Consider the following 15,142-nt stretch of genomic DNA (forward strand, 5'->3'; position numbering starts at 1 on the left):
TGGTCTAATTTTCAATTTCCCCTTGAATAGGATGATATGCATGGTGGACAGCTACGTTTGTTTTCGCAGTAATATTGATGAATTTAAAATGTATTCCGCTGATAATCTAGTTGCGCCTTTGGTCGATACAAGTTGAGTGATACAACCAAACGTAGGATTTAGAGCGTTAGATAATAAAAATTAGCTATTTGATGATGAAAAGTGACGTTTCCATAGCGGATGGAAGATCCTGCGTAGGATAGCTCTATTGTAACGTATTCAAGCACGTGTTAAACATGTTCGGTTCGATTAAAAAAGGACTATAAATGCTCTAGGAAAAAGGGCTTGCCACTTACAATAGCTTATCGTTGCCGTCGATGTTGTTGAAGATGCCGGCGTAAACCGCAATGATGGAGAAGATGACACAGGCCAGCGCCACGGTTGCAAATTTGTTCACGAATTTCACGCCCACGTACACGATGAGGCCTAGAGAGAATAAATTGAATAAACAGATTGTGCGATATAAAGTGGTTAGAAATTGATCAGACAGTGTGGGATTTATGTATTTATATGAGGGTGGGGATGTGTGTGGGTGTGTGTATGTTCGTATGGATGGGAACCAAGCAGTGAAATGTGCGTTCGTTTGGCTTCCGGCATATATCATCGATGTTTGATCTCACCGGCTGTGGTTTGGGGCGAGTACTCGGTTCAATTTTCTGGCTCTGACCTAGAATTTGAATCAGATGTGTCGGGTCGTAGATGTATGTCCTAATCGGGAGCGGGGATCCGATAGGATGATGCTTACATCCAAATTAATTTGCGTGGTGTGTTGTCTGTGGCATGTATACTCCGAAAGATTAGATTGAAAATAGTTGAACCATCAACACTTCGTGTGGTATCAGGTGAGGAAACCACCCAGTTCGATTGTAATTCGCCATGTAATTAAATATTCACATTTAATGTAGTGCTTTTTGTGCATCGAAATGGATTCTGTTTAATCCTTGGAGCAAATTTACATTATTACGCACAAAGTTATCACAAGCGGAGCAAAATGTGTGACTGTTATTGCAGTGATACCTCTTTTCTGGTGTACCAATTTTCCTCTATCGGGCGTGATTTATCTATCTCCCCAGCAATACATTTTAATCCCAATGTTCCCTCGCCTATAACACATCGCTGGCAATTGGTGGCATATTTCATGACAGCGCAGCATCGCCATAAAGCAAGTAGCAATGAATTATGGTGCGATCCGGCTGACAAACACACACACACACACACACACATACTAGTTCTGAACGTTCCCACGATGTGTTCCCGGATGCCACGAAAGACAAAAACGCTCATTTTTCGTCCAGCGACTCCACGCGGCGCTATGAAACGTTTCGATGGGTGTCTTCATTTGGAGGCGCCGAATATTTTATGGGGGTCATTTGTTCACACGACGATGGAAGGGGTGCTAATTTTGTCCCGATTAGGGAATGTGCGGAGAAAAGCATTCACAGAGGGTGCGATTTGTAAAGCCTCAGAATTGATGCAGTTTACAAATGAGTTATTTAGGTCATTCTGATATAGAAATGGTATTCATGATTAGTCGAATTAGTCCACTGCTGGTGATTTATACACACTCAAACCCACACCCAAACTAGCGTTGGCTGAAAACATTTCATCTTTGGCAGAAATGATGCCATTTCGTGTGCTGGAGGATCAAATGCGCAAATAATACGCTGTTCTAAAAGCTTAAAAATGGTTTGTATGTATGCGAGCAGACATCTCTTTCTGTTTTCTTTTCTCATTTCATTTGGGATTGTGCCAAAAAAAAAGTCCATACGACGTCAATGGGGATCGAACAAAGGCCGGCTGGAATGCAAAGATATTTCAGACGACCGCGCTATCCATATAGCTACTAGTGCTGTTGTACAAAAGCGTGATAATATTACACCTCATCATGAAATGAAGTTGGAAAGTGTTTTCTAAAAGATTTCTGAAGAAGAACATGTACGATAATATATCTTTCTCTGCCTGGGCCGTATATGGGCAAACTATACGAAAAGCTTTCATATGCTTTCATTTAAATGTGTCTCCTGTTTCGCTCGCTCATATTGGCTCTAGCATATATATTATACAAATGATATACATGTATTGGGGAGTAGAACATTTTCTGTTATTTTCAGCTCATTTAATGTAATAAATCGGGATGCCATAACATGTGCTAAAAATTAACTTTGGGTGCAGCTACTATGTGTTCATAATGAATATGATACCTACCCATCACGCAGAGCAGCCCCGTGCCATAGACGCGGAAATTGTTGTACATCGCCGATGCATCTTTGGTGAAATCGCCGAATATCGACAGCCATGGGGCCATGTACGTCTGCAAGAAAAGGGGACATAAGTAAACCATTAGAAAGGGTTGGATTTATTTCTCTGTAATTTTAAGATATCAACAAGAACATTTTGGTCCATTATAACCTCCATCTCCTTCGCTGGAAAAATTACTCCGAACACATCATCAACGGCAACGGGAAACTGCGGCAGTAAATTTTTGCGACCCCACAACAACTTCCCCACAACAATCGGCGGCTGACAAACGAACCGTAACCACAACAATAAAAACATTCTTCGACTGACAAACTTATCAGCTTCCGTCCAGAGGGGCGAAGGTCAGGACTTGCCAAAAACCCCCAACACATGAAAGATGATATCAACCGTACAGTATTTTTGCTCCGGTATGGAATACTTCTAACTTAAATTCACGTCTTTGTGCGCATTCGACAAGTTACATGGCGCGCCTGTCTTCTATTGATGGCTGCTTTCTCGGTACATTGGGCAAGGAAACAAAAAGGAGGTATATAAGACAAACAAACCTGAACCTAACTTTTTTCCCGGGTCCGGGTCGCGGTCGGCGTAAGTGATAAAAAGTTAACCATCGGGATGCTATTTTTGGACTTTCATGAACCTGGCCGATGGCGTATTAGAAATTCTCGCTAGATCCGTTCTTCCTAGCGGAACCAGAAAATGACAGACATTCTAGTCCACATTCGTGACGGTCGGGTAGGTTGTTTTTATAGCCCTATAAAAATCCGTTCTCCATCGTTCCATCGTTCTGTGGAGGAGACAGAAAAACCTCACCGAGACTCACCGCACCGTTGTTGAGTCGGAGCCCAGAGTTACCTGAAGGAGGCGATATACTGCCATTAGATGGGATGAAATATTTATCCCCATCGGGTGGATTTTCTATCCATCGCTGTGTTGTGTTGGGAGAAATATTTTCTCGGTTTCATAAACAGTGGATTGGACTTGGAGAAACCCCCTGATCGGGTGGTGGTTATCCAACAGGAGCATTGTATACGAAGCAAAAATGTTACATTATACGAGGTTTGGATAAAGATATACGCGACAAGTTTATTGTGCTCCACATTGCTTTATATCGGAGTTACAGCGAATGAAGTATCTCTTCTATTTTGCTGGAGCATTGGTTTTGGATTGTCTATTGCTCAAAAATAAATTTATTTTGAAGCGGGACTTGGAACCATGATTCAAGCAATATCAATATGTACACGATCGTAAATATTTATTTATTTTTTAAATTGGCAGAACTCAGTTTTTGTACAGTAGATGTCATTTGATGATACGATATGAAAGATTGACATTTTTTTTTAATTCGTTCATTTTTACAGGCTCGGTTGCGTTTTAAGAAGCAAAATTATATAATTTATTTTTCTATTATTTTCTATTACATTGTTACTCAATCTACGATTAATACGAGGCGAATAAACTTTATTGTTTAACCCTCTAAGACCCAAATTTTTTATTTGTCTAAAAAACCCATTCCACTTTTATCTCGAATTTCCGACTTTCAACATAAAATGCTCCTCGCAGAAAGCTGCCAGCATAAAACCAGTGTGTATGTGTGATAGATGAAAATATTCTAAAGACTTCTAATGGAGGTGAACATTGAAAATAATGTCTGAATAAATTGAAAAGAAAATCCGTGAAGCCCGTCTAAAGACGGAGTTGGGTTGTAGAAGGTTAATGCAGCCTCTCTACAATAAAAAAAAACAGCTAAATCAACTCAATATATCTTGGGATGTGTACTTTGGACATTTTCATGTCACTGTTACATAGTTAAGGGCATTTTAATTTATTGAAAGAGTAATAAAGTATCACGCTTCCGTATAACATACGAACGAAAAGATGTACTCTGTTGTTTTTCAGGTTATGATCGCTGTGAGCGACTCATTGCCAACTTGTTTGAGGAAAGGTCTACCACCTTGGTATTAGTAACTGGACACAGGAATGCCACCACCTTTGTAGTAGCTCGATTTTCGAAGAACCATCACTTAAGACCTGCCCCTTTTCTTCAATCAACTTCTACAAGCGATTGCTGTGAAAGTTGCTCCTGGCAAAGGATACTTCTGAGTTCTTAGTCCGGACGACGTTCAAAAGCGTATTCTAACGTCAACGATAAAAGTCGTAATAGTATGAACTGGTAAGTCTTATAATAACAATTATTGAGTTTTTTTTTCAGAAAAAGGAAATGATTCACACAGTGGAATTTAATATTAGGTGAATCTCCAAAGTAGTCCCGTTAGGTTCACAAAGATCTCCGATGGTACTCAAAATTTCTGATCAATAATGGATTCACACAGCATAAGAAATGAGGAGCGTAGAATGCTAGGGGTGTAAGTGACTTGATCGATTTCTCTTCGTCAACTTTTTCTTTGATTAATAACTCAACTGCAAAAGTGTTCCAATTTGAGTTTGCTATAGAATCCGATAGATGAGGTTCCAACCTGCAGCTAAGTTAGGACCAGAAGAGAGAGTTGATGTAGAGAAATCGATCAAATCACTTACACCCTTTTCATTCCAAGCCGAGTCCGAGTTTAACGTGATTTGTTTTGATAGCTGTTCGAAAACAAAAACTACCATACTTCATTACTGAGAGAAAAGCTGTTGGGTACAACTGTATAAGATTTTCGAATAGCAGCCGCAACGATCGGAGGCCAATACAAGCTGACAATGTTGACAGTTCTTGGCCCCTGATGTTTGCATGACAAGCACAGCTTCGATACCTCCAATAAGTGGAAGGTCAATTCTTAAAAATGAGTCTGTCATCACGTTCCAAGCGTATATCAAGACTTGGGTACAGAAAGTTGCATAGATAGCCTTAATTTGTCTGCCAAGATGTAGTCGGGAAGAGCCCGACTTACGCCGTCGTCCTTCGAACGACGGCGTAAACTTTGTTCTTCCTATTTCCTCGAGTTGATGGCAGGCAAGATTCGAAAAGCCCTCTCGATAATTATTGGCTTTTTAAATCTTGCCTGATCTATCTATCTTAATGGATTCGCACGTTAGAAGCGATTCGGTTATCACGCTCTCAATTTCTGCTTTATGGAAGGGAATTGTAGATACGATACTCTAAAGTGAAATGTTGGTCGGTAACGATAGCATTTGCGTGCTTTGGTCAGTCACGACAAGATTGTTCATACGCTGTTGTCTGTCCAGGGGACCGGTCCACACATTAACAAGAAGTTGATGGGTCTGAGCCTAGGGGTACGGACGAGATTTTGACTTAGGGCTATGATTATGTATAGTAATTGCATTGAGTTTTTTTTCATTGTTAAACATCTGTATTTTATTCTCTTTTGATACATCGAATGGAAGCCCTGAAAACCCCGTTCCTGTATGAACTAGTATCCTATACGGATTAGATGAGATAACGTGGTACAATCCAAAACCACATTTTATTCAAAAATGTTATTATTACGCTTTAATACCCTGTTCTCCTGTTTATTAAATTATGCAGAAGAAGACATCATTTATCATTTCTAAACAAAAGTCAAAATAGGTAAGATCTACATAAATATAAACCCAAGTCAAATAAATCTATGACTACAGAAGTGTATGATGGATAAAAAATATAATTTTCTTCTTCTTTGCCACATTGTCCGGAACATTGTTTGTAGGGGGTTGTGATAACGTTATAGCCAGGTGATGTATATTGAATATCCTATGGCCATGAGTGCTCTCTTGGGAAGTTCGTGTAGCTTACGTATTATGTTTATGTTCTGCTTATGTATAGGAATGGGAAAGTGCATTCGAGGAAGTGAAGCGGGCTTCTAAGGAAGACATATATGGGGAACATACTACACATATTGTGAGCTAACGCCGAATTGTAGGCAAAAAGATTGCTTGTTGCGTCGGGGAGGAAATCGAGTGGTTAGCGCAATAGAAAAAAAATTCCATATTTAATCGTCAAATTCTTAACTTTTTTACTATTTTTTCTGTTCGTGTTTCAAACAAAAAAATAACTGTATAAAACACAACATATGTCGCAATAACGATTTTGAGTAATATGCGTTTGAAAATTCTTAATGAATCGTTACATTTGTCGTAGAGTGACCCCCTATATCAAAATCAGAGACATAGTCCTATGTCAAAAGCCACGCAATAAACGCATATATCAAAGCGTTGTTTCTTTGTTGATTTCCATTGATTGCAAGAGCTTTGCAAACTTACTGAAAGTTTTCATTGAGCGGTGCGAACGAGTGGCAGAACGGCAAAGCAACAAAAGGTCAATTTAAAAAATCTCAAATTAACTCCCACCTCTAACATATTCTGTTGACTGCTCGTTATCTAGAGCGAGGCTAAAAGAGAAATCGAAGAGTAAAACGATTTTTATTAATTTTGTGAATATGGAAATTGAAGAAAACTGCTTCAATACGTTTAATGAGCATAATAGTGTATTGATATGTTATCTGATACTTTCAATGTAGTTCAAGTTCGTCAACATACACAGACAAAGAACAGATGAATCACTTATTATTTAAAGTTTTCGTAGTTTTCCTGTCCGTTGAAAAAAGATTAGGAAAAGTTGTGAAGAGAATTATTTTCAACTGATTGTTAGTGGTAATACGTAACGTCAGCGTGGCGAAAGGGGCTGTGAGGGTGTCTTATCAATATTTGTTTAGCTCGGTAAATTTAACAGCGTTACGCGTCTCGCGAGATCGAATAATTTTCAGATAAATAGATAATGATAAAGACAATTTCGCCGATTTGTTGTATGCATGCGTAAAACTGCATTTGAAGAATTAAAAATTTTGTTACCTTCCAGGTTTTCCAAAAATAATTTCGAGAATGGAGTTCGATAAAAAGGACGCGTATAAGAACATATTCTCAGGTTTCTCAAATATGATTCTTCATCGTCGCGATAAGAATCGAATAACGGAATATATCAACGATCAAATTGGTTTTGGAGGAGTTCTCTCGGTTACCTTCTCAGGCTTCATAAAGTTTATCTCCGGCGCACAGTGGGGCCGTTCTGAAAAAAGGCGGTCAAAAATCTTTTCTCGTCTTACCTTACATTTTAGAGGTTGGGTGTCTTCAGAAAAGTTGTTCAGAATGCTGATTTGGATAATTTGACGGTTTCATTTAAACTTTTACTAAGTTACAGTAAAAGCTAGAAAAACTAACTTTTTATATTTACGAGATAGTTGAGTTATGTCTTCAGCAACATTGTAGGGCTATAAATTTCATGAATCTTTCCTGAAGATACATAATATCTATCTATCAGTCCTTCAGAGATATAACTGTTTTTCTGGGGAGACTATCTCAAAACTAGTTTTTTGACTAAAATACATTATATCAACTCAACATGTTCCACAAAGTTTTAGATAACATGAAAGCACATAACTTTGTTGAAGACACTATTAGTGTTAAATGACACCATTGCGATGTACAGTGGTTACAAAGCGAAAATATGTCACATTTATTCATTAAATTATTCAAAAATGTGCACGTATGTGCAGCAATACTCAACGTCATTTTGTTCGTCAGGGCTTGGAGTATACGGCAAACTACTATTCGAACTCGGGAACTCTCGGGAACATCACTTTTTATACCAATTTTTACAGTGCAATTTACTCAATTTTGCTCTGTTTTCTTCATACTTTATCTACTATTGATGTTTATTTGCATTATATTAATTTATAAATCAATTTCTGATTCTATCTCACTATCAGGTCTCAAAGTAAAACTAGTTTTGAGATAGTCTTCCCAGAAAAACAGTTATATCTCTGAAGGACTGATAGATAGATACTATGTATCTTCAGGAAAGTTTCATGAAATTTATAGCTCTACAATGTTGCTGAAAACATAACTCAACTATCTCGTAAATATAGAAAGTTAGTATTTTTAATTTTTACTGTAAATTAGTAAAAGTTTAAATGAAACCGTCAAATTATCCAAATCAACATTCTGAACAACTTTTCTGAAGACACCCAACCTCTAAAATGTAAGGTAAGACGAGAAAAGATTTTTGATCGTTTTTTTTCAGAACGGCCCCACTGTGCGGCGTGGCGATTGGATTTCGACAAAAAGTGCGATAAATAATACAATATATAAACGGTTCAAATAATTTTACAGGTTTTCCTTCTAAGGATACCTAAAGAAAATCTCTGCCGTGTGTTGTGACACATAAGATTTTCGGAATTTCGTTTCACAGATTGGTCTATAGTTAACGTTTAAATAATCACAGAACTTACCAAAGTGAATCCTGATTCTTCCTTCTCCCTACAAACAACCATCCTTTCCATTATAATCGCTAGGGAACCACTCTATAGAGGCGACTCTTCTGGCCTTCGGCGGCGAATAAACTACTAACATTTCTTCACTTCCCCAGGTGACTGTAAGGACGTGGCGTTGTTATTGACTGTTTAAAGTTCGAATCATCGAAGCTTGCACAATGAGAATGGTTTGCTACTCCCAAGCGCCATTCAGTGTGTTCTCTGTGCAATTTCGCTGATCCAGGTCAATCACGGAGAGCAACTGCAAAGTGTACAGTCTACCCAAGCTCAAGCTCAAGCTCATGCACATGCTCACATGTTTTTCTGCGTTTCCAAATGTAGATTGACCCCGCCTACGACATTGAAACACCATCCTATCAGATGAGCATTCCTCATCGTTGAACCCAAGTCAGAGAACTGAGATGTGACTGCGGATCTTCACGAACCATCCAAAAGTGTCGAAGTAATCACAGTGTGTGAAGCATCACACACTATTGCATTGTGAGAGTAGAGAGTAGAGAGTAGAGAGTAGAGAGTAGAGAGTAGAAAGTAGAGAGTGGATAGCAGAGAGTAGAGAGAGTAGAGAGAGTAAAGAGTAGAGAGAGTAGAGAGTAGAGAATAGAGAGTATAGGGAGCAGAGAGTAGAGATAGTAGAGAGTAGAGAGTAGAGTAGAAAGCAGAGAGTAGAGAGTAGAGAATAGAGAATACAGAGTAGAGACTCGAGAGTAGAGAGTAAAAAGTAGAGAATGGAGAGTAGAAAGTAGAGAGTAGAGAGTAGAAAACAGAGAGTGGAGAGTAGAGAGTTGAAAGTTGAAGACAAAGTTAAAAGAGCAACAATTGATCGCAGAGAAGGAGTAGAAGTTTGAGACATACAGACATTTGGACTAAAAATGAAACATTGAATAAAGGAAAAGAAAAAAAGTTGCGAGAGTCTGTTCGAGTGCAACAGCGAAGCTATTCCAATGACTTTGCGGTAAACTTATTAAAACATGGAATTGGGCCGCTAGTCGTACTAATAAGCTCACGGTGTGCGGTGCGCGTCCTACTCACAAAGCCTCGTTGTTGCGTATGGTGCATGTCAGAAATGAAAATTAGGTATTTGCCCAACCCAAAGCGGTTTTTTTTCCATATAAAATTCATGTCTTTTGACTCCAACATCCGGATCAAATTGTTTTGTTTTAATTGTTTTAATTGTTTTGAACATTTTTCCACTCATCAAGGCAGACGTGATGACGTCGTAATTCCATTAAAATCACTTTTGATCAACTTTCCAATAAACGATTGAAATTATTTTTCTCGTACAATGTACCTCGTACGAGAATGATTCAGCTCGCCATTATTATTCACCTCAAACACATAACGAATATTCATTATATTTCAACCAACAATTTTTGTTGTGCCCTAGAATAGGTCTGAAAACAGCCCAGAAGTGCACTGTATCTAATTTATTTTTACACACTCTCTTGTCGCTTTCGTTTTCACGCTCTCCCTCTCTATTTATACCACGGTGAGAACTTCCTTTCCACAGTTGAATGTAATATTAATTAAAAAAATCCACCCCATCGACTAACAAGGGGCTTGGAGGGTGGGGAGGCGATTCCACACAGGAAGACGAAATAAGGAAGCATCTTCTGCTGCCCCCGCTTGAGCGACGATCTATGATAGTGAAGAAGTAGTAGTAGTAGGTAGAATATGGCTCCAGTAATGACCCGAAAGGCAGGCAGGTGGAACACAGCACATGCTAAATTCATCTAATAAAGAGGATGTCAACGGGTCTTTTAGTTTTGCACGCACAGGGTACAACAGCTGGGGTTGAGCGCTGGAAGCGCTGGTGCGGTATTGAGGGAGGGGAATATGTGTCAGTAGATTGCTCGAAGGGATTCACAAGCCGACGGAGGATGAAAGTTTGCTTTCTCGTCCAGCATCCGGTGCGGAGCTTACAGCTTAACAAATAATAACGAGAAGCTGCTGTCGTGTGGATTTATGTGGTCCGGGTCGATGGTTGTTAGTCCCAGTGACCCACCAGTTGATGTTTCGGGGTGAACCGCACACTTAGGCAGAGATTTTATGCAGCTTGGTGCTTTCTTTTTCTGTTGTGCAACTGTGACGTCTGGCCACAAAACAACCAGGGCTCGGGGCTGATGATGGGCCGTGAATAATATATGTAAACATTTGGTTGTCGGTAGGGGTACAGGAACAGAAGTGAAATAGGATTTTTTTAAGTTGTGGAGACTAAAAAAGACAAGATCATATAAGCCTCATTGAATAATTTAAAAGCTTAAACCCAACTCTTATTGAATCAGAAAATCCTGACAAAATAAAGCGAAAGGCTCAACTAGAACCAATTTGAAAAATTCATATCGTTAAAATAAAATTTAGACCAATTTTGATCAGTTGTTCGTTATAAGTGAGTTCGTCAATCTTGATAAACTTATGAAGCGTTCGCACCGACTGTTTTCGACTGTAAATAATCGTTTTCAAAAATTATCGATGGAATACTTAATTTGACTGTTTACTGCCAATATTTGCGACATTCTTGGTTTAATTTCAGATGCACTCGTTTTTGTGTACGTTTTACCCACATATCACCCATGTGTTTCCAGGACTGAAATCGAAAAAAATGCATCCATTTCCAGCCTCACTTCCTCCCGATGGTTCGCATCTCATCGGCGTGTCTGTCGCATCCCAGATTAGTGTCATTTTAACAAGTTTTGCAAATTTAATAAAGGCAATTCGATTACGATATCGGATGGATCTCACGCTTTGAAGCCGGTTGAAATTGGAAAGAGGACAAATTTAATAAATGCAGCAATTACGGCATTTCCTCTCTGCCGATTGTTCATTTTTTTTGCTACAAAACCATAATGGAATGCGAAATCCGGCTACCATCCGCCCCGGTGGTAGAACATGTTTGGCACAGACCCGGAGCGTAATGCGAAGCTCACGAAAATATTGCCATCGACCTCACGCTAATATCCTTGTTTTGATTGTGTCGGAAGAACGAAGGAAAAAATAACATAAACCCCTTGAGCGTTGAATATTTTACTCGGTCCTGTTGCTGCTGCCACTGCTGTTCGGGGGTCTGTGACATTTACCATTTTCAGTGTGGCAAACACAGCACAGAAGATTGCTTCCGCCCCAATCAATACGAAGGCTACAGAAATAGCGCCCACAATTTCTCGGAAGTGCTTTGGGGCTGTTGAAACAATACTACGCTCGAACGGCGCCCTGAGATAATACGAAGGATGATTTATTCGGCGATGGCAATAATCCACCCTTCTCGAAGGAACCCATCTTGATGGTGTTTGGGATGTTTGTAATTGTTCTCTGAATAATGTGTAACAGAATCTGTACGAGAGGGGATATCCATCAATTTGATTTGGAAGCGTTCTTGCAAAAACATTTCCACATGACATACGATTGAATGGAAAAAATTTGCTTCACAACGATAATCCTGCGAGTGTGATAACCAGAGATTTATAATTGAGTAACTACGACTCATGGTTAAACGCTATTGGAGCTTATTGAAAACTTCTACAAGACAGACAGGCTTTTTTCTAGGAAGCAAACTTTAATTCCTGCTAAGTGACTGCAAATCCTATTTCCATTGCCAGTTTCACATTCGCCCAAGTTAGTCGAAAGTTGCACTCATTTTGGACCGTAGCTCACATGGCTTTCCCCACATATCTGGCCATTGTTCTTACTTTGTGGTAGAAAAAAAAGACCCGCGCATAATCATTGCACCCAATTAAAGAGAGAAAGGAAGAAGGTCAGTGAACAGACATCTGTGGTAAACGGGATGATTTTTAATGGTCCATCATCAAAACGGCCAAAGCCGAGCCAGCTCGCTTAGCTTTTGTCCTTTTGGAGTTGGGGTGATAGTGAAACGTGAAACTTTGCTATTATCTCTCACTCTTGCGACCGTTGTCGGATTACAGTTCAGCTGGGATCACTTTATCGGCAATTAAAAGTTGAACGCGGGGCGTTTTTATCGCCACTTATATGTCAGTTGCATACAATGTGTCTGCTGTTGAGACCATCAAAAATAACATTGGATAATCACAAAACAGATTCGGAAGAATTTTCGGTGAATGAAGACTGCGTTATACAAGATTATAAGCTGTTTCACCTGTGGCCTTAACGTATTGTATTTCATTTAGCCAGAAGTGGTATTTCAAAGTTTCTATATCTCTATGATCTGGTGGTAATTGTTGCGACATAGTGAGACATTCGCTGTGATGGAGATATATCCCGTAACATTTCTCCTTATCATAGAAAGACGGGAGGGTAATGTCGGGGACATAAAAGGGGAGTCGAAGAACTATAAAAACCTGTTTCTGTACGCATTTTTATGTGCGATTTTTTTTGTGCGAACAAAAACGATACAACATGTCTCAACGTATGAAAAGAAAAAAAAACATAATCGATTGTGCGGTCTCTATCCCTCGCATAAAAATAGGTTTGACTGTATTGTTTTTTTTTCATTTGTTATAATTTTTCAAATAATAATGTGTCTTGTGAGTAACCAGAAAATGAATTAGTTGACTCGGAAAAATATCTCGTCATGAAAATTTTGGAGGTTCTGAGAGAAACCTTTGGTGCCATTGATTGTGTTGCTGAATGATGTCTTTGGCACAGGTGTTAGTGTTGATGGATTCGATTTTCGTTACATTCCGATTAATTTTTATTTTGTTTCTACACAATTTCTCAATTACTTCTACAGGTCGGACTCGATTTTATATAGTCGACCATTTTTTTTCAACAATTATTTTCAAATCCAATTAATGTATGAATGTGAAACATTAATGGAAAAATAGCTTTTTTGTGATTCAATTATGTATTGGATTCGAAAATTAACGTTGAGAGTGAAATTGTGATGATATATAATCGAGTCCGAGCTGTATTACATTTTGATTTTTTCTTCTCCTTCCGGTTTTGGTTTTTTGAAGCTTTGTACTTAAACGGCCATTCTACGGGGGTGTTTTTTTGATGGTGATGATGATGATGATGACTAACATTTTCTTCAATTATTCGCATGTAACCTAGAAAAGGACCAATTGAAAAACTAAACCTAAACTGTCATCTTCCGGCCTTGAAAAAGGCCATTTGAATGTCCTCGGCGTTCTCGCGAATGATGTTCTGATGATTGAGTGAATGGTTAATTAAGGAGACTTTAAACTTTTGAGTTCAATTGTTTTTAGTCTAGAAAAATGCCAATTTAGAACACTTATTTTGAACTCACGACCTTTGAAAAAGTCATTTTGTATACACTTGCCGCCGCCGTCTTAATGCTAGCTGGATGGCTGCCAAAATCGTGATGATATACCGTTGATGATAATTTCGCCAGATTGCTTCATTCAGCAGTTCGTGTTAGAAATACATATTTCGGTGTGCACAAATGCATGCAAGTACTAGAGCACCAGTATGATGAAGTTTTGACGTACGCATCAGATCATTCCGTATCATAAATTCCATTGTCGAGCACATTGCAGTACATCACAAAGGGCCTATTTAACAAGACTTATTCGAAAAGATGGCGCAATGTAGTTTTTTTTATTTGACAATCATTTGATAGTTGAATTCAAAAAGTATATAATACTCTTCGTTGTAATATAAGCAAACTAAATGCTTGCATTCAACGGCTTAAAGCATTATCAGATTAGCGAAGCAATACAATTTCCAAATTATGTCTCAGCCTCAGCTTATTATGTACAGCAACCGCAGCGGAACAATTTTTTCACCTTCAGTTTTCAACCGGAGAACACAACTCTTACCGCTGGTAGATACTTGAAATTACGAATCGATCCGGCTTGAATGATCGATCGGTAATAGTCACCAATATCAATCCTAAAACATTGTACAATTCACAAAAGATCTCTTCCAGCAAATCAATCTATTTGCTTTTTATTGTTTCGGGTACTACTTTCGATTTTTTTAAACAACCCAGCCAATCCATTGCTTCATTGCTTGCAGCTTCGAGACCCGTTGACAGGACTCCCGCTTCCTGATGTGTATGTCCATGTTCGCTAGGTACATTTTCACTGTTTGGTCGTTTGCACCGACCTCTCGGCTAAGCGCATGCAGCGATATAGCCACTTTTCCCTCGATCTTCCTCTTCAGCATCCTTTGGAGCTTCTTGTCGCTCACGGTTGTCGACCGTCCGGGAACGGGCTTTCTTTCGATGCTCTGATTGTTGTCAATAGTACTAAGATGTTGTAGATGTCAAAACGGGCGTATCCGGCGTCCACAAAGTGCCGCACGATGTCCGTTTTCGACGCGGCGGGGTACCGTTCCTTGAACACTTCTGAACGAAGTAGCTTCACTGTTTTCGCCATTACGGTTAGTGTTCGACTGTTACATTTTTTCTGCTGACTAATGGGTTACTATGACTATGCTGCATGGGTAGTTTCGTCAGTGCGTGTGAAGGTAAACCCATGAATAATCGGCAATTTTTGTCCGCTATTACTGATCTGATAACTTAACTACAACACGGTTAGAACATAACTGATCGATTCGCAGCGCATACTGGCTGGCAGGAGAATCACAGAGGGGATTGCGACGCAGGATGATGTTGAGTCTAGTTAGACCAACATTTGTAT

General features: G+C 39.1%; 1 protein-coding gene across 12 annotated transcripts in view; it reads right to left on the reverse strand.

The window, feature by feature from the left end:
- LOC129767221 (solute carrier family 12 member 4) overlaps positions 1 to 15,142 on the reverse strand; it is a 588,731-nt gene that overhangs the window by 97,797 nt on the left and 475,792 nt on the right. For all 12 annotated transcript variants that reach the window (XM_055767881.1, XM_055767883.1, XM_055767880.1 and 9 more), the window contains 2 exons: positions 2,245 to 2,350; positions 336 to 465 (listed from right to left, as the gene is read on the reverse strand). In XM_055767881.1, the coding sequence (XP_055623856.1) occupies positions 336 to 465; positions 2,245 to 2,350 (236 nt within the window). The remainder of the gene's footprint in view (positions 1 to 335; positions 466 to 2,244; positions 2,351 to 15,142) is intronic.

The sequence above is a fragment of the Toxorhynchites rutilus genome, chromosome 2 (assembly GCF_029784135.1).
Source record: "Toxorhynchites rutilus septentrionalis strain SRP chromosome 2, ASM2978413v1, whole genome shotgun sequence".
Lineage (NCBI taxonomy): Eukaryota > Metazoa > Arthropoda > Insecta > Diptera > Culicidae > Toxorhynchites > Toxorhynchites rutilus.